This window comes from Dysidea avara, chromosome 7, assembly GCF_963678975.1.
Source record: "Dysidea avara chromosome 7, odDysAvar1.4, whole genome shotgun sequence".
NCBI classification, from domain to species: Eukaryota; Metazoa; Porifera; class Demospongiae; order Dictyoceratida; family Dysideidae; genus Dysidea; species Dysidea avara.
Window position 1 is genome coordinate 3,652,629 of NC_089278.1, and position 25,089 is coordinate 3,677,717.

A 25,089-nucleotide genomic window follows, 5' to 3' on the forward strand; every position below is an offset into this window, starting at 1 on the left:
GCACGTGCAACATGAAGTACCCATAAATAAGAAAACATGTACTACAATGTTAAGTGTTTTGTTAAAGTTGTAATTCAAGTTTTTGAAACTGCAAATTGTTCCTTAGTAATCCATGAGTTTTGGAAGGAGTCAAGTGAAACTAGTACAGCAGCCCCCAGAAAAGAAGCGTGATGCCGACTTACAGATGCTTGTATTTGTATGTTGTAAGATGATGGAGAAATGGATGTCAGTTCTTGTTCAAGTCTCTCTTGAAATCCAGTTGTGAGAGTGGCACCTCCGCTAAGGAAAATACTACGAGCCATTTCACGTCGGCGGTCAACATCACAGGACTGGATAGCTTTCAGAATTGATTCAGTAACGCTCGGTATGTCTTTGCCCCATACTGACGGTTGGAAAAACCCTTCAAATGCTCGAAAGAGTGGAGAGCTCATTGCAATTACAGTCTTTCGATCTGGTAGCTGATAATGGCCAACCTCTAAGGCTCTTGTATAGCTGACAGCATCTGCTGTAGACTGCTCCATATCAGTGGCAAAGTCTTGTGACACAAACCCTAGCTTCTCCTTAACAAGACGCATGATATAGAACTCCACTTCAGAAAAGTATCGCAAGCCATATTCAGTTGACAGTCGTCTAAGGGAGTCAGTGACTGTGCCCCCACCAACTTGGAGTTTGGTGATGCCAGCATCAATCTTGAAGCCATCCACAATGGGCACAATGTCAGTGCGATCGCCAATGTCAACCACAATACCAGTCGTTGCCCCATAAGAATACAATGAAAGGATGTGCTGCTCTTGCAGAGAGACTGCTTCACAAGATAAATTTTCAAGTAGCAGTTCCATCAACATTTCTTTATCCTTATCACTGTAGTTTTGCGGTAGAGTCATTAACACTTTTGCTGATGAAGGCTCAACTTTTAACTTGGTAAAAATGTGCAACAGAAAACGGTGAATGTATCTCAGTGTCACTGTCATTACATCTTGGTCCATGCGCAGCTTTTGACGAGTTGGAAACACAATTTCACAATTCTGACGAGTGGAGGGCAAAAGTGCATCCATCCCACAAGCCTGGATTTCATCAGTGTCCTTTACAACACTACACACAGCAGGAAAGAACAGGTGCGGGTAAGAATCTCCGCTAGCGAATCCTGCCCTAACCGAGCATGAACCAATATCCACTATGATTACTGGGTGACCATCTCCAGGATATGGATTTAAGATGCTGGTCAATGTGGGGTGCACTGACTCTAGCTGGAGTGATCGATACATCTGGTAACTATCTTCTGGTTTTCCACGCATCACAATAGTTTGGTTCATTTTGTCTGTGACCCGAATGATCAAGTCCTGGCAAGATACTTTGGCACCGCTTAACTTGACGACTCCAAGAGCCTTAGTCATTTTTTGCTCCTCATAATAATACATGTTACCAGATGTAATGCAAAAGTAACGCTTCTTCCAGCCCTTTGCAATAGTTTTCTTCTCCTGGTTACGAGGAAGCTTTTCCATTACCACTACCAGCCTGTTGGGCTGTGTTCCTGGTGGTGCTATTGACTTACAATCAATGTATAGTTCCTCGATCAAGCAGCTGGGATCCCACTCAAAAGTTGAAAGTGCTCCAAGTGGAGTAACATTAGCTGCAGCACCATCATCTCTACTCAAACTCTTCTGCTTCTTTTTAAACAAAGGAGCACTGCCTCTACGATTGTCTAGTGTAACTGCCTTCTGTTTGTGGACCTTGCTAGATTCACTTTTTTGTGACTGTACAAGGTGTGAATCTGACATTGTTGAAGCAATAAGGGTATGGCTATCTTTGTTGTACACAATTTGTGAACACGCACGATCTTTTGTGGTTGGATTTTCTGCAGAAAGGACTAGGGCATCTTTGGTGAGTTCTGATCGATGTTCATTCATAGCATTAGCAGACAAATCTGTACCTAATTTGGTGGTTTGGTCTCCATTGGTAGATGATTGGTCTTTTATAGTCTTTTCACTGACTTGCTTGTCTTTGGTAGGCTCTGATGAATGTCTGTCTATAACAGCAGCAGCACCAACATTAACAGGCTGGTCCTTTGTGGACAGCTTTGTTTCTTCATTGGCCTGCTTAATTTCTGAACCAGCAGACAAACCTTTCGTGTCAGTGATTGTTTGATCTGTGTGAGACTTGCTGTCTCCATTGGCATTGCCAAGATGTTCATCTGCAGATAAACCTGTAGTGGCTTGATCCTCCTTAAATTTTTCATCTTGTTCAGACAGTTCAATATCTTTTCTGGCTACATTACTTTCAATTAGATCTGCACTGGTGGCAGGACTCGCTTGGCCTTCAGAGGACACTTCAATTTCTTTACTGACTTGGTCACTCTCAGAGTGTGGTTCATTAGCAGATAAATCTGTACTTTCCTTAGTGGCTTGATCATCAGTAACAGGTTGATTCCCAGTAGAAACCTCAGTAGTCTGGTCATCTTTGGTAAGCTGATGATCTACAGACAAGCCTGCATTTTCTTCAACTGTTTGATTTTCTGTGGACGGGTCAATGTTTTTACTCACTTGGTCATCATTGGCTGGTCCTATTTCGAGCCTATTTGATAAATCTGAAATGCCTTCAGCAGCCTGGTCTTCACTGATAGGTTGGTTTTCTAAAGAGGACTGAACAGTTTCTGTAACAGGAAACTGCTCCACCCTACCACTGGAGGCTTGCTGTGCTTTATTGGGATCAGCATCAAAACTGACCTGACCATTTTGTTCACCATCTTTATCAGGTTGAGCTGGTGGTGATGTGGTTTCATGAACAACTGCTTTAGCTGCACGCTGATCATTCAAAGTTTCATCAGACACATCTTCTGGAACAACTTCGCTGTTTATTGGTTTGTTTTCTGTGGCCGTTTCAACTTCACTGATTACTTTTTCATGTTTATCAACTGCTCCAAATGGTTGCAAAGGCAAATCAGCAGGCAGAATATCAGTCTGGTCTGACAATTGTGCTACAGAATTTGTAATGACATTATTCACTATAGCTTCGGCTGTCTGCTTCAATGCTATATCTGTTGCAATGTCCGGTGCTACACTAGCTGGCACTGATGGAAGGTTTACACCATCTGTTTTCACAGTGCCATTGGTAGCAGGAGTAATAACAACTGTTTGGGCATCTTCCTCACTGGTCATCATCATCAAAATATCTAGAGGCTTTTCCAAAGGATTTTCCACAGTAAGATTAATATCTTCGGAGGATATGGTAGAAGAGCGCCTCAATCGTAGCAGTTGTATACGAAGGCCGGATATTCTACCACAGCAGCTGAGTTGATGCTCAGTCAATTCCTCAACTTTGTCTAGACTGTCGGAGTCCAGGTACACTTTTATTAGTTCCTCTATGTGATTTTTCAATTGTAATTCCAAGTCCAGCTGTCGGTTTATTTCTTGAGGATCGGTCACCGGTGGGTCTTCGTAAACTGAGAACGATGATAACCGGCCAGAACTATGTTGAGCATCTTCGGAAGCCATTCTTGTGCATACAGTACATCTTCTTTACACGACCTGCAAAGAATCATAGTGCAATAGTAAACGCTGCACAAACTGCTCACCTCTTCAGAAAGCAACGCTAGCGCTCCTCCCTCTCCCTCAGCCCACTCGGTTGTAACAAGAATACGAATCACGTGAGCTATTGAAAGTAAGCTTAATCAATTAGCGCGAGCCCTCCAGGACATTGAAAATATTAGAGTTCAAACTCGACAAATGAACAGTCATCGCATGGTCAAACAGTAACTACAGGCTTTGTTATTAAGTTTAAATGACTGAAAAGAAGTTACGAAATGGTTTTGTTCGGCCAATTTCATCAGCAACCTCCCAATCATCGCAATCACCATCCGCTAGTCTTATCCCTCAACAACAAAACCACACAAGAAAAACTGCTTATCTGTTTGGAAAAGATGAGTTGGCCGAAGTTTCTAATGACAACGAAGAAATTGAGATGACAAGAATTCACCATAGAAAACCACGTGGTAGGAAAAGATCTTCAAAGAATGACAAAGAAAAAGACATTACCATTGTTGAAGAACCTGTTCAAGAAGGTGATACTCTACGTACCTTTGCATTAAGGTATAATTGTCAAGTGAGTGTTAGCATTGAAAGTGTCGTTGTTACTGGAGTTACCGGTTGCAGGTATCTGATATAAAGAGATTAAATTGCCTGTATAATGATCGAGACTTTTTCGCATTGAAAACAGCCAAAATTCCTATTAAAGTACACAGCATACTGTCACAGGATGGTGAACTTGATAAGAGAAGACAACAGAAGCCTAAACAAATTTCAAACGAGTCCACTAATTCCACAACTGAAGATGACATTGGCTTAAGAGGAGTCTACCATAGTGACTCATGTGATGCTGATGAGTCAAGTTAGTTGTGTAGTGTATGACAGGAAATTTTGAAGGGGAAAAAGTTGACAAATCAGTATGCTTTTATTTTATCAAACCTTGATTAGCATAGTAATAATAATTTTGTGATTGTCGTCACCATTTAATCTGATGAATTTGTCAAGTTCTCTTTCCATAGAAGTTTCTGTTGTATGGTATTCTATTGTTTTAATGCTGTAGAGTTTATATATTTAATCTTGTTCGCAGTCAGAATCGTATTGATCCTGTCCTGTAAATAAATATTACACATATTTACTCTTGGTATTCTAAATTTGGATGTAACAGGAACACTTAAACAATGATTCCATGCCCAAGTGACACCAAGAGTGTTGTCCTAGGATTGTAAGCTACTGTACAGTGAAATTTGTCAGTTATTTCAGTTATTGTCTCCCCATTGGGTGTAAGCAGATGGCTGGTCACTTTGTGCATTTGGGAAATTTTGGCTGTGTGTATTATTGTTCAATATATTATTTGGCCAAGATGCCACCACACACAAGTTACTAAAGTATGGTACTAGGGACTGTTAATGTGAATTTTATCAATTAGTAATTACCACTTGATGTTTTTCGCAGGTGACAATGACCTCAACACAGCAGAGGTACATTTAATCAGCCTCAAGTCTGGACTGAAGGCCAAGCACAAAACAGAAACTCTGTTAGATGTGCTAGATACTAATCTTCAGAGATTGAGAGATTCTGTCCCATCAACGAAATCCAGTTTGGATGAGGTCACATATGCACTTACTCAGAAAAAAATTCATCCGTTAGTTCTTCCTGACGATCATCAAATGTCATTGAAAGTAAAACTGTTACTTATTTTATTAGTAATTGGAATAATTATAACTGGAGTTGTAATATATATACATTTTCCCGTTTTAAATAAAAAATAATTCAGTTATGGTTGTTGTCAAGTTTCCTCCTCTGACGAAGATTCTTCTTCAGCTGTTTGCAGCCAGACAATTACTGGCTGTATCTTGGCAAGAACCTCTTGTGCACTGGTTGAGCTATTAGCTTGCAGACCCTCATACCATTCCAAAATGGCTTGCTCTTTGATAACATCAACGTTGTATAGGAAGAGAACAATCTTGGCAAAGCCGGCAAGAAGCTTAGGGTTTTGGCTAGCAGAATCTGCAGTATCACCTAAGACCTTCACCTGAACTGAGTGGTTCTTCATGTAATGCTGTAGTAAGGACTGCAGTTTGTTGATAGCTTGTTCAATGTAGGAAAGCATTGCAATGGTGGATGGGAATTCATTCTGTGGCCCCTCCAAAATAGCTCGAATGATAGCAACTGGAACATCATCGATTGGAATGTTGTACGCATGCTTGGAAGAGTTAATTTCCAAGATTAGGTTTTCTATATCGGTGACCTCTGCAATTCCCAATCTGATGCTTTCAAGTACTTCAGTGTAAAACTGATCCTGCATCAGTACTTCTGCATCCACCATATCCTCAAATGAAGGCCCAAGGCTTTGGCCACGAGATGATGCGACACTACCAACATCATCCGAGTCACTGGACTCAGCCTGTACAGCCCATTTCTCTACTATAATGTCTTCGTCTGCATTATTGTCAGCCTGCCGTGAGTGCCACAAGTAACCAAATCCTTCACTGCCAACTTCTTTTGCAGATACCTGCTGAGTGTTCTCATCAATTGTCTTAACATCTTTCTCATCATCAGAATCAAAGCCACCATTGTCATCATCAATGCTGACATCCACTTTACTGGTAATCCTTGATCCAGCTGGAACAGTAAAGTTCGGACCAATCACCACCTCAAATGATATAATGCAGCCGGGCTCCACTGTGACATTGGACTTGATTTCCACTCTGTCAGCAACTATACTGGAGACCACCCTTGACCCTTTGTGGACTTTGACATTACTCCACAAATACGAACCCTCTATGTGGCAGTTATCTTCTATTACACAGTTGGGACCAATTACAGAGTTAGCAATAAATGTGTCAGCACCGATCCGTGTTCCCCCCGCCACTGCTACATCGTGTTCCAATATGCAGCCTCTGGCCAGTGTAACGTCACTATTTAGATAAATATTGTGGCGACCATAAGAGTACGGTGACTCATCAGTTGGTGCAATATCTGGAACAAGAGGATATACCCATCTGTGCATGACATCTTTGCTGATGGCATCATACGTGTGCAGGTTACACACACGAGCTGCATACTGATCAGAAATAATGTAAGTGTATATGTGATTACCAAGGATCTCTTCATTGACTAAGATGCCTCTGATAAAGTGATCGCGAGTTTGATAGTCAAAGTTATCTGAAAAGAGTTGCGGAATTATTGGAGAACATATGCTGACATGGCAGTCGAGTAGATCGTAGTGTAGGTCAACTTGTTTCTTCCCCTCAAACAGACTTAGGGGAATGGTCATCTTTTTCTTCTTCTTAATCTTCTCACAGTGTAATAGACGATGATCAGACGTGTTGAAAGCTACCAAAATGTCGTCCTCTTTACTGCGTGTTCGATGATCAGGAGATGCTTTCTTATACACCACAGTCATGACACTCATTTTGTCCTTCTTCTTCCGCTCTTTGTGTTCAACAATGGCTTGTTGCAGCTTCATGTTGGAAACCAAGTCACCAGATACCAAAATGAAGTCTGAACTGATAAGAGACTGGCTGTCAATGTCCCTCATGGCATCACCCAGCGAGTAACAGTTTTCAGACATCATTATTGTCAGTTGGACAGGTGAATTGGGCTTGCTAAATTTGGACTTCTCCAAGTGACTCTTCACCATACCAGCATGTGACGAACAATACACAAATATTTGGTGTACTCCAGATGCTGCCAGGAAATCTATAGTATAATCCAGTAACGGACGATTCACCAAGGGTAGCAGTGCCCGAGGCTTTTCTGAGGTAATAGGAAGAAACCGATAGTTGAAACTATCTGCAATCACCACTGCTTGAACAATATCCTCCCCTGCAGCCAACAAAGCATCATTCTTTTTGTTGCTCTTGTCTTTGCTCATCATGAGAGTGTCACCTATTAACACAAATAAGTAGTACCACACATGTGAGTGCTACATTTGTAAAAAAAAACGAAATTCCAATAGTTTTTTTTTTTTTTTTACAAATACAGACAGCAATTCAATTAAATAAATTATGCCTTGCTAAAATTGTGGGCAGAGAAGCAGCAAACTCTGCCCAATCCTGTGACGTGAAACTTTGATTGCATCAGATCATGAAGAACAGACGGATATTGACAACGCACTATGTTTAGTATTGTTTACTTGTATGTTACTATTGTAATACGCTACTTACAACACAGCAAATCACTGTCTTAATATGTACACTTTAAGTGCGCCCTCTGCCAACTCTACTGTTCGATACCACTCAGCTCGTGCAGTACACGTGCACATATTCACGTCCCACAATCGAATCTGTGCGTGTATATGTTTCAATTTGCCGCCACCTTGCCATGGCAGAGTTGACTCCATCCCTGGAAGAGAAATATGCATTTGTAAGTCACAAATTTTCTCATATTACAACTGACTACACTAACAACAGGTGCAGCAATGGTTGTCCTCTGTATTTGATGGCGAGCAGAAGATCTCTGACTACACCATAAACAGTCAGACCATTGATTTGTTGTATGAAGCTGCAGTTGAGGCAGAAGAGGATAGGAGGAGAGTTCAACTAGTAGCTGAAGGATATAGACAAAGAGCAGAAGAGTATAAAGCAGAAAGTGAGCAGTCTAATCAAATTTGCGTACATACACATACAGCTTGTTATCTACCAAGCTATTGTTGTGCATTGACATGCTATATCATATCAGTGTTATTAAATAACCATCAACTTTTTTTCTCCCAATAAAAAAAAGTTCATTTGGCAAGTTTTGAATAAATTTGTGTCATTTTGTATTAAAGATTGGCTGCATGGTACATCTGTCTCTGCCAAATTGTTTCACATGCTGATCTCCAACACTAAACCTTCATCACTATTCCATTCCACATCACAAATTGTCTTCTACACTAAAGGAAGCATGAACAAAATCTCAAGCATTCAAAAATATTGAACCTTTTGTGTAAAAGGTGAAAATTGTCATCTGACCATTAGTTATTCAACCAAATTGTGGTTACATAACAAATATAATGAACAGGTAAACATCAAGATAGCTATGCAAGTTAAGATAGGTCGAACTTGACAAGCCTCCCAGTGTGTGTACTAGAGAGCTCAACAAGGAGTCTGTGTTGTGTGGGCATAGTTAACGTCCATTTCAAAAAGTCTTATCATATATACATTCCTTCATATCAACACTGTATTGTAGCAACTCAGGAAGTGGAGATGTGACTAATTGTGGGTATAATGATATAATTATTCTCTCATATAGCTCACACACACAATACATTATATGCACCATTTAACTAATCAACTCATCCTCCTTACCATCGTTATCACATTATCACACACGATATGATGGTAGTTGCCTTCTTTCAGTGTATACTACAAATTTCTGATTAACAATTATAAACCAATTATCTACTTATTACTGAAGAATAAAAATTTTACATACAGCTAGCCCCTTGTATTATAATATATTCTAGCTATATGTTGGATTACAGGGTGTTTTTATTTATAGCCAAGAGGTTACAAGGACTTCATAAACACATTGGTATCAATCAGTCAGACATGTCTGAAGAAGCAAGGAAGGCAATTGAAGACACTGTCACTATGGCTGTCAACCTGGATCTGAAAGACTGCTCCTATACTAGGTATTATTCTTTAACACTTCACGTATGTAATATTGTCTTGTTGCAGCTTTTTGTTAGCGGTTAGTGACCGTAAGAGGAAGCAAGCACAACAAGCAGAGAGAGAATTGAAGGACAAACGGAAGACGGAAAGACAATTAGAGCGTTCAGAAAAAGCTGGAACAACTGCTAATCATTACCACCAGTAAGATAAACATTATACACACATCATTGCTACATTATCCACAGAATGTTGGAGACATTCCAACAGCAGAAACAACAACAAGAACAGGTGAAAGAGGAAAAGCTACAATATGTGGAATTCTTAAAACAAAAGTCAGAACAATATCAATCCCAAATTAACAAAATGAAGGTAGATAGTTATTTAAGCTAGCTAACTGTTGTTATGCTTCTAATAGGAAGAGCTATCCAGAAATGGTTATCAATCTTCACTTAGTCATTCGTCACTTCTGAGTGTATCACAGGTCAGCTATTGTGTGTTGTTAAAATTTATCTTTGTGTGTACATGTAGGAAATATCAGAGCTGAGAAAACAGCTCAACCCATTGAAAGAGAAGATATCCAGCTTTCAAAACCTACCACCAGTAAGATAGCTAGGTGTTATCACCCCACAATTTGTTTATTGCTAAGTAGGGCTATTAATTAGTGTAGATATGTAAAACTGCTCTGTAACGCCATTAACACTTCATTCTGGTATTCAATAGGACATGAGTTTAGCCAGAGTGAAGCTTGAAGAAGCCAGAAGAGAATTGGTAGGACAACAGGTGTATGCTGTGTATCACATACCACCTATCTATATTAGGCACTACTTGAAGATAAACTGACTAACAATGTTGATTTGACTGAGGCAGAAAAATAATCTATAATACTTGTGATATTGAGAGCGGGGGAAGACTGATGTTTAGAGTTTGTACAGTTGGCATGAGTGACACCTGTCTTCTCTCTTGCTGTAGCCAGTATAACATTTCAGTTCGATCAGACTGCATTTTATCCTGATAAGATCTTCCCTGTATGCATATAATGTATCCCATAATCATTATGTAATGTTTGATATACTAACCTGGTATGTTATTATGTCATTGAACTCAACCTGGGCTAGTCTTACCAGCTTGGAGGTTTTTTTGTCTGCTTCATCAACTAGCTGTATACAATTTGTTTAATACGTTCACTAACAGTAGCATATATGTATGGCTAACCTTGTGCAGATGTGACCTTTGCTTGCATTCAGATAGTCTGCTGGCTGTATCTGTATTACTGAAGTATCTTGCAGGGTCTGATGCGTTTCTTTCAAACTGTTCAAGCCTCTTCAGTAGCTTTTCCCGGTGTTCGATCAGCTCACTCGCTTCCTCCCAGATTTGCAGCGCCTACAAAGCGGGAACATCACAGTTTTGTAAATTAATTTGCGCGCGGCGCCGACAAAATTTAGCTATTTATGCTGAGTTCAAGCGATGCCCCAGCTTAATAAGCCGTGTGAAATGTGTGCATCGGTGCTACTTGCTCTCTTTCTGACAGCTGCTATTAGCCTTCAACGTGGCTACTCGTTGTCTGCAGCGCTTTACTACGATGAGGACGAAGAAAGCACGCCGATAACTCCCAAGAATTTGACTTGTCAAGCTGATTTTGGCGCACTGCTGGAGAAAATAGAGACATTATCACAGGGTTGCAGCAAGCAGATCAATTTTTCCAACTGCTGCCAGCTAAGATTCTTAGGAATTCAAAAATCTGGAGTGTACCTAGTACGAGGAAAGCCAACATATTGCGACCTGGATACGGGTAGCGGTGGATGGCTGGTGATTCAGAGAAGACACAGTGCAGGAAGAAATTTTTACAGAAAATGGAATGCCTACACTACCGGATTTGGTAATGTAGAGGGGGACTTCTGGTACGGCCTGGAAAACATCCACCAACTTACCGCCACGTCTAATGACACACAGCTACGCGTGGACTTGCAGTACCGGAACGGTACGTGGATATACGCAAAGTACAAGTCATTCAGAGTTGGCAGCGTTGAAGATAAGTATCCTCTTTGGGTCCGTGGCCATTCTGGGAGTGCTAGTGACTCACTGCAGTATCACAACCAGATGAAATTTAGCACCTATGATAGTGACAATGATAAATTTGTAGGTAACTGTGCAAAGGCTGATCGTGGGGCATGGTGGTATAACAACTGCTATGATTCCAACTTGAATGGCTACTACAGTCCAGATCCACCAAGAGGAGTCTTATGGAGACAGAACGACATCTTAACAGAATTTGTCAAAGTGGAAATAAAGTTGCGACCAAGAACTTGGTATTGTAACATATAGCAGACCACTGAACTAACTAATCATCTTTTTAAAGAACTTGTGTAACTTTGTATGCTATTTGTACATAGCTAAGTCTTACGTGCAACTTCGTTTTTATAAATATGCTGCACGCATGTTAAATGGATTGTATGAGTGATTGTTTAAAGTAACGGTAAAACATTTAGGTTAATAGTTAACAATACAAGCAATTAATTAATTACCTTTGATAATCTCTTGACATTATGGGCTGAACTACAGTACTTAATGGCCATATCAATCTTAAGGTGTTCGGGAAAGGCAAGCTTTTTCCATATCACCTCCAGTCTTGCCTGATAAGATGAGCTATCTAGGTCCTAAAGATGTAAGGATGCATGGCAGTACAGCATTAAGGATGGAAGTACCTCTTTGGTTAGAATGTCAGTAGCTGGTGGTTCTACTACAAGAGGCAGCCAATAATAGGTCATACAACTTGCAAGTGGTGAAAACACAATATGTACAATAAACACTTGTTTCTATTACACAACACTACACATACACTACACACAGACCACCTTGTTCTAGCTCAGATGAAAGGTCAGGATCCTTGCCAAGACCACCCATTGACACTGTGTTAACATTCCATTGACCAGCAGTGTAGCTGTACTTCTTCTTGGTCAACTTAGCAAGATGTTTTTCCCTCTCCCTGCAACATCACCATAACCTGTAGCTACAATGTTTACAAGTTTACACTTACATAAATTTTTTTCGCTTTGTTTCTTGTAACTTCTTCTCTTCCCTTTTTCTTTCTTCCTCTTCAGAATTACCATCATCAGAGTGATACAGATGGTATACGACACCCAGGTAGTCATTCTCCTGTATTACAGGCAATACCACATATATATGCAGAGAGGAAGTGTACCTGTTTGATGACATATTTCATGTAGTCATCAGCATTAACAGTAGACTTCCACCAAGTCACCCATGTGTTGTAGGCCCGTAACATTGGGGCCAGTTCAGGAGGCACAGGACCAGTGAATCCTTTCCCCTAAAAAACAAAAGCTATTGAAAATATTGGGTAGCATTAAGTGTTTCCTAACCAGTATGTCTTCTGGAGTTGGTCCTGAATAACTTTGGCTAGTAGGTTAGATGTATAAATTAACACTACTCAATAATACAGCATACACTGTGTTACTTTTCTTCCCATTCTTTTCTGCCTTCAGATCCCCAGGGTGGTGGTATGTTGCGATGGAGTTTTCCATTAACAATGCGTTTGTTTTTCCTGTGCTTCAGTGTGCTAGATGCTAATACTTTGGACAATTCAGTGTATTCCCCAATACTTGGCTCAACTAGTCTATCCTATTAAAACAACAAGAATCACCACACATGGAAAAGGTTAGTGTAAAGCATACCTTGTGAAACACTAAATGATCTTTTGGAGTGCTTTTTAAAATTTCCTCATAAACTTCCTGAATTTCCACACTCTGCCTGAGGTTTTTGTCGATTTCTTTTACCATTTTTGAAGTCACCTGATAATTTTTAAAGCAACATGAGGTATACGAATTGTATATAATATTACCTCCCCACTAATTTCATTATAAAGTGGCTTAAAAGACTGTAATCTGAGTGATTGCTGTGGAACACGATCTGAGACCCTCACATCTGATGTTTGAACTATCTCCTGAAATATAATGACAATCAGTTAACAAACATGTAAACGGCCACACACAAAACGGCGGCTCTACAAAGAGGCCGCAATCCCTCCCATAGGTGTACAAGTGAAGGTTCAAGAGAGATCAAATGAAACCATTTTGGTCCCACATAAACAACACAGTAACGCAAGGACAACAATTTGGTGTGAATTATGATCAACAGCTATACAACAACAAAGATAGCTGTCTAGATAAGTACTTAAGTGAACTGAAAACTGACACAATGACTCACTTTATTAGGCAAATGAGAAGTCACCACAGCCGGTTGAACATGCTTTGAATTTATAATTAGAAAGAAACAATGTTGACCGCAAGTTAATAATGAATTAGTGCTTTACCTTAGGATGATGAGTATGGTCCACTTCAATCACATCACAACTAAACAACAATATAGTGACCAACCATAAAGTACTTATGTTAAAATGAATTGACCATGAAGATGACTGTACCTAGTTGCAGTAGGAGTTTGTGGTTCAGAGAAACAGGGAGGCACATCGTCTCGGCTATAGCCCATCTCATCCACTTGTTGCTCAAGGAATGAAACCATATGAATCATCGAATTGTAGTCCAACTGTTTGTCATGTACACCTGTTGGTGCTGCCATTACTGCAGCTGGTTCCGGTTCAACAGCTGAGAGTTGGCTACTGGACAAGAATTCAGAGTATTCCTCTGTGGTGGCAGTTGGTGATGGACTGTAATTCAGAAACATTGATAGGATTGATAAACATCACTAATATTTCTGTACCAAATTTGAGTAAACAATGTTGGCAGTGGTTGTGCAACTGGCAGTGAAGTGATTTCCTTTTTCGCCGTACTCTTGTCAGTCACTTCCTTGCTTTTATCTGTGGCTTTCACTTTTAGCATATTTTCTTTATGTTCTGTTAGCTTTTTGGACTTTTTAGCATTTATGCCATGTACATGTGCCTATCAACAAGTAATACTTCAAACAGAACATAAATAACACCACTACACACATCGTTAACTTTATCATACACAAATTCAGAGATAAGAAATTCATAATTAATAGCTAATTGTCAACACCTCCAGCCACAAATATACGCACACACATTCCTCTCACTTGCAGCAATGGAGAGAGTAACTCGGTGCCCTGATCCTCCTACAACATTTTGTTGGCACACAACGTTAATCAAGAATGCAAGCTCACAGTATTTCTTTTATGGATATCTTGATGGCGAGCAAGTAACTGGCGTAAATCTTGTTCAAACTGTTCTTCGGTAAACTCTCCTAACCTAGTGTGATAATGTGGTAATAATAACAAGTTAAGAGTCTCATGTGTCTACATACAATGTAGTTTTGCCCTCTTCCCTGGAGCTATCAAAAGGAATTAAGCAGACATCCTATCAAAACATGTTACATTTAAAGTTGTGCTGCATATTACTGTATGTACTTTCAGAGACTCAACACTGCTGGCCTTGACAATCTTCCACAGTTTAACAACAGGTTCCTTTTCTGTTGATAATCAATGGAATTCACATTGAATTTATTAAATACCTCCACACCTGTAATATGTTGAGGGCCTCTTTTCTGGCCAACGTCATCAAGAATGTAATTTTGCCACAGTTCAGGCAGGGAAAATGATCGAGAAATCTGTAAACCTCTTTAATGAAGAATGTGATAAAATATAGTTAAAATCAAATTACATGAGGTGTCCAATTATCCACAACTTCTTCCACTTCGCAGCCACTACCTCTTAACACGATAATAGTACAAAACATGTCATGACCACCAAAGACATTACTCACACTGACGATTGGTCACTGATATTCTCATCATTCATTTTAAGTGATTGTGCAGCAAGACTTTCACGTCTACTCTCGCTGAATGCCATTGCTTCATTGAGGCTCTTCCTAGCCTAAACTTAAGTCATCCTTAAGAAGGAACTATCATTTGTAGTCTACCTTGCTAAGGATGTTCTTTGAGATGACACCTGCTCTGTTACCTAATTCCAATGCATTGAATGCATCCAGGTTTTCATCCTGTAGGTCAAGCTAAAACCATTCAGTAGGTACTAAGAACCTACCACAATTTCTGTCTCCTTCAGTTTTCCCTCAAGCTGGTAATGTGGAACTGGTGGAGTCTTTAAGTGTCGTCGGATCCTGAGTGAACCTCGCAGATCATCCAGAATCTTTCGACGTATCAGTGGAATATTTATGCTACACAACAACTTGATACAATTCTGAACACATACACACACATACACAGTCATGCCTACCCGCAGCTGGCTGTGCACCCACAGGAGGTTGTACCTTGTCTCACAGGTGAAGGTGTGGGTATCCAAACCAGTTACATGATACATGGACAGTTGGCATTTGCGTCACCAGTTAATACCAGGTACTCACTAATGTTACAGCTGGTGTGGGCTGCTTCCCCAGTTGACATCAGGCCAACTGGGTAGACTGAAGCAATGTAAGTAAAGTAAGGAAAGAACAAGCAGCAGCTGGCAGGCAATGAATCTGGAACCTCCCACATGCACATAAATATACATCACCCCTCCAACACCCCATGGAGGTAGTAAGAGTGACCCATTTTACAAGACTGTTTATTTGGGCCAGGTGAGCAACCTCCAGAAGTGCAGACAAACTTCTGGGACATTAGGCATAGTCCATTTCTCCTAAAAATGTAGTAGTGCATGCAGCCAAAGGCCAACACATGGGATTCCACACAGTCAGGGACTGAGATGCTGCAATTAGCCATGTAGTGTGTTAGGAGGCCCACCATGGGGGGTTGGTAGCACACACATGCACACACACCGAGTGTTTGTCTCCACCGCTAACTGTGCTCTAAGACGACTCATGTTAGCAGCAAAACTGAACAAACTCTTTCGCTGTGTCAGTCCTAGCATAACCACCAAATAAGTTAGGTACAACAACTTTATTATATACTTGCTGCTCTCGATAAATATTGAGAAAATAAGTTATCCAATATTGATACAATTTCTACAACAATCCTTCGATGCAGTTCCTTATTGTGAATAGAGTCCTACACAGTGTTTCACAATTTGAAATATGTACATAATGCAGACCCAATCATACCAAGAAAGGATCATCAATCTGATGATGGATCACTCTGAATTGACTGGTCAGTTCACCAGTTAAAATTGATATAAACTTTTGCTGCTCTTCATTAGGGACAGTTTTTAATTCTGAATTGCATTGTATTCGCGAGTGTACAATGTCTAGCAGTTCTGATAAAGACTTTGGAGTCTCCTTGATAAACTCCTAAGGGAGTGAATTTGAATTATAACACACTAAAAATTCAATTATGCTAACATCTGCAGATAGAGGTGCAGTGATAGTTCCAAGTGCATCTTCTTGTATCGACTCATCTGACGACTCGTCTTCTGAGTCTGGCCCGAATAAGCTAAGGTGTGGGGTAGGCGGATTGGCGGATAGCACAGGATTGGCATTTATTAGAAACTGCGAGCTTGGGTGGTCCATAAGGTGTAATCTACGTGGATAAGGTGATGCAAAAACACAACGTACAGTACGTAGGATGATAATACTGACTTACCTTGAAGCACCCAGTGTCGCTACGCAACAAACAGTCTTTAGTAAACACTATCACGTGATCTACAAATTTCCCTGAGTGCACGTGGCAACGTTAGTTGGCTAATGGAATTTCAAGATGAACAGAACCAGCGAAATGGCCGTGTTTAAGTTAAATAAGATTATTCCTTTTTGTTTAGGAGCTTTTACAGGGACACTACTGGCAACTATATTCTGTATCGGATTTTGGTCGTTTGATGAGCTGATAATTGTCAACAAACCTGAAATTGTTATCCCGCATTTGTCGGACACTTCCTCGCAATCTAAGTACGCAGCGGGACTGGATTTGTATGATACTAGAGAACTGGTACTGTATAATATTGTAGTAACCGACCGTACCTCTATGATCAACCAAGTGGCGGCTTCCTGTAATTCTTGGGGGCATGGGATGAGCAACCTCAAAGTCCATGCATTTTATTCAATGAAGAATGAAGACGTGAGGCTAATAAAGAGAAATAATATACCCTTAGTGATCCCTTCTAAGAAGGTACAGATTGCAAGGAAAAGGAATAGTCAACATGGCATGGATGAAATGGCTGCCACAATGGCAATTGAACAAATCTGTGATGGCCACCGAGACCAGTACCACTGGTATGTGAAGCTTCGTGGTGACACGTATGTGAGAACAGCTTTGCTTGAAGAACTGCTAGTACGGATGGACAGTTCAGAACATGTTTATATGGGCCTACCAATTGTCCCTACTGAATATGAAAGAGATGATTTGGGTATGAGACCTGGTGAGAACTACTGTGATGCATTTGCCTATGTACTGAGCAGAGCAACATTGAATCTTCTATGTGACCACTTGTATCAGTGTCACAGGGAGGCCAGGAGTATCCACGAGGAAGTAGAGATATCACGTTGCATTCGCAAGTTTGGAAAAGTCAATTGTACCAATGCAGGAGAGATGAAGGACTTATTTTACAAAGCTTCCACTGCTTTTACTGTTGATGAACTACAGGTTGGGAACCATGAGCTAAATCCTGCTCTTAGCAAGGCTATATTTCTTTCTCCTTTAGATAAACCTGATCAGGTATACCATCTACATCACCATTTCCTTTCAATTGCATTGAACAATACTAAGCATAATGTGGACAGTTTGAGAGACATGCTGATGAAAGCCACATTCAGAGCATCACCATTAAACATGACCCTTGCTGGCTCTCACTCTCGTACTCCAACATGGGCACGATCTGGACTAAGGCCACCATATCAAGAGACAACTTTACCCAGTGTTATACACTGGCAGGTGTCCGATAGTACACATTTATACACTGAATCTCATTACCGTCCTAGTCTTCCTCTAAATAGAGTCCATCATAAAGATCAGCAAGCTATACTAAATGTGTCCAAACAGTTAGTTCACCAATCAGCCAAAGATGTGAAGAGCATTAAACTTGAAAACATGCTTTATCGTGTTGATCCTGGTAGAGGAATCGATTACCTTGTGCAAGTTGCTTTTAAACAAGGAGACAACATTGATAGAAAAATTGTTCATGTAATAAGACAGATGGAACCAGCTAGAATAACCTCAGTCAGTGAGGCATTATACAGAAACACTAAAATAGTGTTTATTGTGCCAGCACCACCGATTTCTAAAGCCTTTCAAAGATTTATGATGTCATTTGAAAATAGTCTGTTAGCTCATAATCCTCCTGAATATGTCTCCTTACTGGTGATTTTGTATCCAAACACGGCCACAGGTCCTATCAGTAAGAATGTCTATACAACAGTGCAACTGGTAGAATTATATAAGAAGAAATATCCTCATGCAGACTTGCAGATTCTCATCACTCAAAAACCATTTTCCAGACTACAAGCCTTTAAACTTGCTTCAGAAGAGTTCCCTACATATGAGCTACTGTTTCTGGCAGATATACACATCGATTTCTCCAACCAGTTTCTTCAAAGGTGTAGAATGAACACAGTTATAAATCAGCAGGCTTACTTCCCAGCTGTTTACAACCCTCACGATCCATCCAGTTTCTATAAATCACGAATGCTCCATCCCTATGCAACAAGATTCCAGATCACTGCTAAACTCGGCTACTGGATGCAGGGTAGCTATCATTTAGGATGTATCTGCAATGAAGACCTCAGCAAGGTGTTGCAGCTCAGCCCGGATCATCCTGATTTGGATTTGGTAGAGCTGATTATAATGTCTGGTCACCTGTCTATTTTCCGAGCAGTAGATCCAGGACTGGTGCACTTGTGGCAAGATGGATGTAAAGAAGAGGCCTTTGAACACAGAGAAAAGAATTTATGTCTAAGCATAGAAAAAATGGAAAATATTTAAGAAACACCAGTTGTGTAATATTGCAGCTAATATTTTTTAATTAATACCTTATTTGGGAGGTCGCAATTAATGAACATGAAATGAAGGGCGGTGTGGCTTTGGCTGGTTTTCTTCTCATTTGTCTCGTGCAATGCGAGGCCAGATCAGTGGAGATGAGACGCTACACGATCGATTTATCGATTTCTCCGGAGCAACGATGGCGTCACGTGCTCAGCGACTACAATTCGTCCGTTCCACTCGTGATCGATTACTTCCAGTCCATGGTTTAATATTGCAACGTATATTATCGTGCATATGTACTGTCCACTTTACAGGTGCCATCTAAAACTGTGCAACTACTTTTGGAGAGCATCATGGCTAACTTTGATAGCTTGATGGGTGAGCTTGGTCAAGAGCTACGTGGAATTGCAGAATATTGGGGTATTGACCTTGGGCTGATTGTGGGGCTCAACTTGTCATATGAAATGCGAAGGGTAGTGTGTGTGTGTGTCTGTAAAGAAGTTATGCACCTATCAATGTTAAGCCCCACTACCCCCCTCCCGGGCTTACTAGGGGATTAGTGGGGGATTTTGACCTGATTTGATCTGAAACTCTGCCCCACTAGTGGGGCATTTGACCGCTCGAAATTTTAGGCGTTTGTTTTAACTTGCAAGCTAAAGGAATTGACCTGTTTCCTAAAGTACCTAACAGCCATACTACATGGAGATTTGACCACTAGTCGTTCCCCCATGGGTGGAGAATTTGATTTTTCAAAAAGTCAAATCCCCATCATTTCCCCCACTACGCCCGGGAGGGGGTAGGTGGGGGATAACATTGATAGGTGCATTAGTCTCACCCCCACATGGGGGCGAGACTATGAAGAAGTATGCATGTGTGACGCACCTGTGTGTTTGTGTAGATTGGTGGAGGGCATCCCAACACAACAAACACATCAGCAGGTTTAGCATGCACATCGATTGTTGCCCAGGATTCAGATGGCACCATCTTCCATGGACGAAACCTTGACTGGAACCTCCCAGATGAGATAAGAAACATCTCCATCATGGTAGGAAGTAGCACATCATCAAGAAGTCATAATGTGAGGGAGAGTGTCCTGTACAAATCACTTGGTCAAGTTTACCTTTGATACTTCTTCTAGTGGTAGAGAATTACTGATTTGGTGCTTATTACTAGCAGGGCTCAACCCAGAATATTAAGCTTGGGGGGGGAAGCAAGCTGCTTCAGATTCCGGGGGGTGGGTGGGAGCATGCTCCCCCAAGGAAAATTTAGAAAATTTAGTCATAAATATACTCAATTTCGGTGAAATTTTACTGTGATGCCATTGAATATTGACTATTCGATTATACAACTTTGGGATCAATTAAACCTTTCCGTTTCTCAAGGCTTTAGGTATAAACCCGGGGGGGGGGGGGCAAAAGCTAACCCAGGGGGGCACAGTCAGTGCCTGTTCCCCCCCCCCCCCCCCAGATTAACCCCTGACTAGTTATAGTGTTGATAAGGTTAAACCTGTATTAAGGTAGAAGTGATTACCACTTCCAGTTGGACACTCTCTCCCCTACATATGAATCCTTGATCTCATCTTTTTGCTTTGACATTACAGGTAGACTTCAAACATAAGGACCAATTGTTGTTTACTGGAGTAACACAAGTTGGATACGTGGTGAGTTCGTACAATAACCTCAACACCGATGTGGTTAAACATGATAATTATGTATACAGGGCGTGCAAACTGGTTTAAGTGTCCAAGGTTTCTCGGCTAGTTTGAACGAAAGAAGTCTTGGAGGGTACATTATTGAAGATGGACTACAGGCAGTGTTGCAAGGTTCACCTGATGTTTCACAATATCTAAGACAAGTAATTGACCAACCAATGATGTACAAACACTCTAATACAACACACACTAGGTACTGACCAGTGCCCAAGACTATGAGGATGCACTTAGAAAACTGGCTGATGGTGACATTGCTGCTCCTGTGTACTACATATTAGCTGGCAAGGAGCCTGATCAAGGGGCAGTACTGACTAGAAATCGCAACAATTTGGAGGACCTGTGGCCACTAAATGTAGAAGACAATTGGTACCTCTTGGAAACCAACTATGTATGTGCGGGTGTTAATATAATCAGTAGAAGTCAACCATTCATATTAATTTACAGGATCACTGGAAGCCTGTAGACCCCTGGGACAATAGGAGACATTATGGCAATGAATATATGTATCTTTTGGGAAGAAGCCAGGCAGCGTCTGCATCAGGACTACTGGAAGTGCTGGGACGATGGCCCATCAGAAACAATGGGACAGCTTATACAACTATCATGTGTCCTATTACACAAGACATCCATTCATTTAATGTTTATGTGAAATAAACACATAAAGAATAAAAACAATGCAGCCATCTATATATTTAAAAATCCGAATAGCGACAGAACACAAAATAAAGATTTACACACACTCCTATGCTAATAAAAAGCAAATCACTAAAGTTTTTCGTATTCTGAAGAAGGTGCAGGCCCAACCTTTCTTGTACACAGACCACAAGTGACAAGATCAGCAGTGAAGTAGACTCCCTCCTGTAGTAACAGTGATGTTTAGTATGTATACACGCTAGTAGTAGTATAACACTCACAATGGCTGACATGAAAAATGCTTTCCAGAAATCATACTGGGGCAGAACTTCAGGACAACCTGATTTGCCTTTAGTAACATTATAGATACTACCGATGATCAGGTACAGTGCCACTACCACTGCCAGGCTAGGAACAGTACACAATAAGACACTACCACAACTGCATCATTTCTTACAGTAGCATTATTATCAGTCCAGGCCAGCCAACATTATCATTGTCATTTGAACTACTATGTCCTTGAGCAGAGCAAGCTCCACTGTATGAAAATTCGACAAATACCTGTACAAATACAGTAAATTATTGAAATAACAAATACATGTAGGCATACCAAGCAGGCATCTTCTGGGTTTACTAAAAGTCCTTCAAAATGATCAGAAGCATCTCCCGTGCTTCCAGACTGACTCCATGTCGCTCCCAGCTCACATTTGAGGGTGACAATGGATCCCACATCACTGGTATAGGTACTTGGACACCTGGGATTATGGGTACCATTGCTGTAAGCTGCTAATATTGTGTCATTAGCTGTAATACAACAACAACCATAATAATATACTTGGATGATACTATTAGCTAGTTTACTTACTGAAGCTAACAAATGGGTTGACAAGATAATTGTATACTCCAAGACTGTAGGAAGTTGTACCATTTGTGATACATACTGAAGTGTTCACTAAGCCTTCACAATGACCAACACCAGATATTGGTTTACAGAAACTTATGTACATGGTGCATTGACTACTCTCGAAAAATTCCCTACAAGAATCTTCTGGTATATTACTGACTTCCCAGTAATCAGGTCTGTAAACAGTTAACACACATGATATCACTATTACATGTAATACTGCTACCTGCTCAATGTCTTTGTATTATGACGATTTTCTGCCTTACATTCTGCCGGCTCACACACCTTGCTGTATCCAAGAGTGATATATACCTAAGAAAACAAGATGACTACATGGTTAGCTCTTTAATTGCTGGGATAGGTAAAGAATATTTCAAGGCTATCCTCAAAGAGACAGTTCCAATGGTAGAGGATGATACTGGACATTATTTAAGCACTCTAATGTAGTTGGAGTGTATGAACATGCAGTATGGAATTAGAGAGATTATGTCCCATGAAGTATCAACAGCTCCCCCAAAGCTAACAGTGTCTCACACATAGCAGAAAAGAAGGCCAAGTCTAGGATAGGAATCTGCCTGTGATACACCACATGGAGACCTTCTTGTTCATACAAATCTGATACAAAAAGGACAAGTGGTCTGACATCAAGTTTACTACAGGGTCTTGCAATTTCGTACGTAAAGCGTAGTGTGAATCCACATGTGTTTCCATACGTGGCTGAAAACGCATGCGTGTTTTACAAGTAGTTCATTTTATTTATCTGGTACCACAATGGTGGTGGATACCCATATCATGCCTCAGACTGGACAAATTTCTTTAACAGGGATGGTAGCATGGCTTATTTCACTTCGAGAATAGCAAACACGCATCAGTATGCATTTTGCTCAAAATTGCAAGAAGTGCTGTACACACTTCAGAAACAAAGATTTCCGCAAAATGTGATGTCACATGGACCAGTAAATAGTCTAGACTTACCTCGCAGGGATTCTCAAAGTTGACAAAAAAGTCTTTCAGATATGACGTTGCTTCTCCAGCACCCACTCCTGAGTTCTCCCAAGAAGCATATGGGTCACATTCAAACGCAATTGTAGTCTGAAAAGTGTTCGGCACTAAGCATTTATCAGTACTAGATCCATTATTCCAAAATCCAATGAGATCAGTTGTATTGATACCTACAAAACCACATAGTTCAAGTGTATAGCTCTAACCAAATATCACATGATAATAATGTACGAACACACACTAGTTGTGGTTAATACAAATATACTTGCTAGTTAAAATTATATGTTTGTTAATCTAGTTGACTCAGCTACAACAATAAACCAACTACTATGTGAACAATTGTACAGCACCTGCAAATCTCATACCCTAAATGCTAACCATTTCCACCCCGACAGTTATAACAAGAAATCAACATATGCAAGGAAGAGAGTGGCCAACTGGTATACAGCTAGTGAAAAATCACTGTGTTTTTATCCACCCCGCTCACAGAATAAAGGTTTGACTTTATCAATACTAATAATAAGCACTTAGTCAATTGATCAAAAGTAACCTTGACAAAAGTGATTTTGTACAGGCTATATTGGGTGCTTATATAATGAACTCTTGGTTATTGCAACTGTAGACTGACGACTAGTTGATTTGTTTGGCTAATGTAGCTTCTGAGATATGTTGAGCCCACTGAATGGGTGATTCAAGACTGTTTAGCCATTGGACAGAGTTTGAATGTTTTGTTTACACTCAAACCACAAGCTATAATCAGTACACAGGCTCTTCAAACTTGCTGCACACAGCCAGTGTTCCACACAAACACACAACTAGTAAATCTATGGTTCATGTAATACAAAAAGTCATAGATATAACATGGCAGGTACAACAATTGAGCAAGTGTCACATTAGAAAACATTATGCACATATACTAACTACCCTGTATTTTATTGAAGGTACAATACTGTTTACTGCAATGTGGATACCCAGTGCAACTGAATCATAAATTCCCCTCACAAGTGGTTGCAATTTAGAACATTGTGGTTAGACATTAGTTCAGGTCACCAAAACAGGCACTAAAATATTTAATGTACAGGAGTAATTGATCACAATCTAACTCAGAAAAGACTTTACAGGGAATTTAACACTTCTTGCAATTTCGTATGAAATGCGTATTTGCTACATTTGGCTATTCTCTACTATGTTACCACCCTTGCACAATTTCAGCACTTCAATCAACAATATTTCACAGAGTGGCTGACCCCTCGATGCACCTGTTGCACTGAGTGTGATGAAATTGTCAATATCACTCACTTATTTGAAATGGGTTTTCTGAAGGGTCATAAGCTCCAATGTTGATTCCTTCTGTTCCGTTACTGACACACAAGCTGGATGGCCCCTCGTCAGTATCAGTTGAATCACATCCGGGATCAATGTTAGGAGTTATTTCCTGACAGAACGCAAGATAGAGCTTACACAAACTGGGAAAGCCGAGCTGACTGCAGTAGACGTCTGCTAAGTTTATCACCCAGTATCCTTCCCTAGATATAAAAACGTTCACGTGGTGTACGTTAACAAAACAAATATGGTGAAGTCACTTTATCAATGGCTGGATGTTATGATGTCCGGCGGTGCATATTTCCGTCTGGGCACTTGCCAGGCACACAATCCCTAGCAGGAGAAGCAGATGCAGCGAACACACCTTGGAGCACATGACTGCTAGCGCGAACCAATTGAATAGAATATACCAACTGCGCATGTGCTTCACATGCTAGAAACGAAAAACGCCCTGGCAAAAAGCGTAAGCTTACATGTGTAAAGTACTTTTCGGGATGGAGAATTACCTATTTGCTATTGGATTCACGACAAACTAAAATGAGCC

At 40.5% G+C, this 25,089-nt stretch overlaps 8 protein-coding genes across 10 annotated transcripts; 4 read left to right on the top strand and 4 right to left on the bottom strand.

Annotated features, from left to right (window-relative positions):
* LOC136261631 (uncharacterized) lies at positions 1-3,694 on the bottom strand. Its single transcript, XM_066055663.1, has 2 exons — positions 3,572-3,694; positions 1-3,524 (listed from the first exon to the last, which is right to left on the bottom strand). Exon 2 carries the CDS (start codon positions 3,489-3,491, stop codon positions 75-77), a length of 3,417 nt encoding a protein of 1,138 aa, XP_065911735.1. The 5' UTR covers positions 3,492-3,524; positions 3,572-3,694; the 3' UTR covers positions 1-74.
* Positions 3,671-5,298, top strand: LOC136261641 (lysM and putative peptidoglycan-binding domain-containing protein 3-like). Its single transcript, XM_066055677.1, has 3 exons — positions 3,671-4,098; positions 4,149-4,383; positions 4,974-5,298. Exons 1-3 carry the CDS (start codon positions 3,778-3,780, stop codon positions 5,288-5,290), a joined length of 873 nt encoding a protein of 290 aa, XP_065911749.1. The 5' UTR covers positions 3,671-3,777; the 3' UTR covers positions 5,291-5,298.
* On the bottom strand, positions 5,202-7,877 carry LOC136261635 (translation initiation factor eIF2B subunit epsilon-like). The gene is made up of 2 exons (XM_066055671.1): positions 7,691-7,877; positions 5,202-7,412 (listed from the first exon to the last, which is right to left on the bottom strand). Exon 2 carries the CDS (start codon positions 7,399-7,401, stop codon positions 5,308-5,310), a length of 2,094 nt encoding a protein of 697 aa, XP_065911743.1. The 5' UTR covers positions 7,402-7,412; positions 7,691-7,877; the 3' UTR covers positions 5,202-5,307.
* LOC136261642 (HAUS augmin-like complex subunit 1) lies at positions 7,779-10,226 on the top strand. Its single transcript, XM_066055679.1, has 9 exons — positions 7,779-7,889; positions 7,937-8,114; positions 9,009-9,141; positions 9,188-9,322; positions 9,367-9,490; positions 9,537-9,602; positions 9,650-9,721; positions 9,842-9,889; positions 9,940-10,226. Exons 1-9 carry the CDS (start codon positions 7,848-7,850, stop codon positions 9,994-9,996), a joined length of 855 nt encoding a protein of 284 aa, XP_065911751.1. The 5' UTR covers positions 7,779-7,847; the 3' UTR covers positions 9,997-10,226.
* LOC136261632 (uncharacterized) lies at positions 9,954-16,731 on the bottom strand. 3 transcript variants are annotated; one of them, XM_066055667.1, is made up of 30 exons: positions 16,642-16,731; positions 16,401-16,578; positions 16,164-16,349; positions 16,014-16,110; positions 15,882-15,966; positions 15,152-15,284; positions 15,030-15,107; positions 14,874-14,983; positions 14,772-14,814; positions 14,631-14,718; positions 14,519-14,580; positions 14,416-14,468; positions 14,276-14,360; positions 14,189-14,227; positions 13,856-14,034; positions 13,560-13,802; positions 13,449-13,488; positions 13,343-13,384; positions 12,978-13,079; positions 12,811-12,927; positions 12,594-12,757; positions 12,499-12,535; positions 12,321-12,446; positions 12,156-12,274; positions 11,974-12,104; positions 11,824-11,858; positions 11,644-11,775; positions 10,334-10,501; positions 10,198-10,278; positions 9,954-10,144 (listed from the first exon to the last, which is right to left on the bottom strand). In XM_066055667.1, the coding sequence occupies exons 2-30, from the start codon at positions 16,566-16,568 to the stop codon at positions 9,998-10,000; spliced, it is 3,090 nt and encodes a 1,029-aa protein (XP_065911739.1). In that variant the 5' UTR covers positions 16,569-16,578; positions 16,642-16,731; the 3' UTR covers positions 9,954-9,997. The 3 variants fall into 3 exon arrangements, with proteins under 3 accessions (XP_065911739.1, XP_065911737.1, XP_065911736.1); XM_066055665.1 differs by having other exon boundaries at positions 11,824-11,855; positions 14,772-14,820; XM_066055664.1 differs by having other exon boundaries at positions 14,772-14,820.
* Positions 16,710-19,023, top strand: LOC136261634 (chondroitin sulfate synthase 1-like). The gene has a single exon (XM_066055670.1). It carries the CDS (start codon positions 16,756-16,758, stop codon positions 18,970-18,972), a length of 2,217 nt encoding a protein of 738 aa, XP_065911742.1. The 5' UTR covers positions 16,710-16,755; the 3' UTR covers positions 18,973-19,023.
* Positions 18,999-21,370, top strand: LOC136261640 (N-acylethanolamine-hydrolyzing acid amidase-like). The gene is made up of 7 exons (XM_066055676.1): positions 18,999-19,235; positions 19,287-19,445; positions 19,871-20,017; positions 20,573-20,632; positions 20,692-20,826; positions 20,877-21,071; positions 21,128-21,370. Exons 1-7 carry the CDS (start codon positions 19,053-19,055, stop codon positions 21,335-21,337), a joined length of 1,089 nt encoding a protein of 362 aa, XP_065911748.1. The 5' UTR covers positions 18,999-19,052; the 3' UTR covers positions 21,338-21,370.
* On the bottom strand, positions 21,309-24,965 carry LOC136261638 (uncharacterized). The gene is made up of 9 exons (XM_066055674.1): positions 24,806-24,965; positions 24,522-24,748; positions 23,196-23,392; positions 22,447-22,532; positions 22,182-22,396; positions 21,927-22,120; positions 21,774-21,877; positions 21,598-21,724; positions 21,309-21,541 (listed from the first exon to the last, which is right to left on the bottom strand). The coding sequence occupies exons 1-9, from the start codon at positions 24,919-24,921 to the stop codon at positions 21,449-21,451; spliced, it is 1,359 nt and encodes a 452-aa protein (XP_065911746.1). The 5' UTR covers positions 24,922-24,965; the 3' UTR covers positions 21,309-21,448.
* Positions 24,966-25,089: the final 124 nt, after the last annotated feature.

Bases quoted from the DNA above. Each gene is read 5' to 3' on its own strand.
- LOC136261631 (XM_066055663.1), bottom strand. From the start codon at position 3,491: ATGGCTTCCGAAGATGCTCAACATAGTTCTGGCCGGTTATCATCGTTC.
- LOC136261641 (XM_066055677.1), top strand. From the start codon at position 3,778: ATGACTGAAAAGAAGTTACGAAATGGTTTTGTTCGGCCAATTTCATCA. The intron at 4,099-4,148 runs GTGAGTGTTAGC...TACCGGTTGCAG, and splicing joins CATTAAGGTATAATTGTCAA to GTATCTGATATAAAGAGATT. The intron at 4,384-4,973 runs GTTAGTTGTGTA...TGTTTTTCGCAG, and splicing joins ATGTGATGCTGATGAGTCAA to GTGACAATGACCTCAACACA.
- LOC136261635 (XM_066055671.1), bottom strand. From the start codon at position 7,401: ATGATGAGCAAAGACAAGAGCAACAAAAAGAATGATGCTTTGTTGGCT.
- LOC136261642 (XM_066055679.1), top strand. From the start codon at position 7,848: ATGGCAGAGTTGACTCCATCCCTGGAAGAGAAATATGCATTT. The intron at 9,722-9,841 runs GTAAGATAGCTA...GGTATTCAATAG, and splicing joins GCTTTCAAAACCTACCACCA to GACATGAGTTTAGCCAGAGT. The intron at 9,890-9,939 runs GTAGGACAACAG...TATCTATATTAG, and splicing joins AAGAAGCCAGAAGAGAATTG to GCACTACTTGAAGATAAACT.
- LOC136261632 (XM_066055664.1), bottom strand. From the start codon at position 16,568: ATGGACCACCCAAGCTCGCAGTTTCTAATAAATGCCAATCCTGTGCTA. The intron at 15,108-15,151 runs GTAGGTTCTTAG...CTTGACCTACAG, and splicing joins TGAAGGAGACAGAAATTGTG to GATGAAAACCTGGATGCATT. The intron at 12,536-12,593 runs GTAACACAGTGT...CTAACCTACTAG, and splicing joins AGAAAAGAATGGGAAGAAAA to CCAAAGTTATTCAGGACCAA.
- LOC136261634 (XM_066055670.1), top strand. From the start codon at position 16,756: ATGAACAGAACCAGCGAAATGGCCGTGTTTAAGTTAAATAAGATTATT.
- LOC136261640 (XM_066055676.1), top strand. From the start codon at position 19,053: ATGAAGGGCGGTGTGGCTTTGGCTGGTTTTCTTCTCATTTGTCTCGTG. The intron at 19,446-19,870 runs GTAGTGTGTGTG...GTGTTTGTGTAG, and splicing joins TGTCATATGAAATGCGAAGG to ATTGGTGGAGGGCATCCCAA. The intron at 20,827-20,876 runs GTAATTGACCAA...AACACACACTAG, and splicing joins TTTCACAATATCTAAGACAA to GTACTGACCAGTGCCCAAGA.
- LOC136261638 (XM_066055674.1), bottom strand. From the start codon at position 24,921: ATGTGCTCCAAGGTGTGTTCGCTGCATCTGCTTCTCCTGCTAGGGATT. The intron at 21,725-21,773 runs GTAAGAAATGAT...TACTGTTCCTAG, and splicing joins GGACTGATAATAATGCTACT to CCTGGCAGTGGTAGTGGCAC. The intron at 21,542-21,597 runs GTGAGTGTTATA...CTGTTACTACAG, and splicing joins CATTTTTCATGTCAGCCATT to GAGGGAGTCTACTTCACTGC.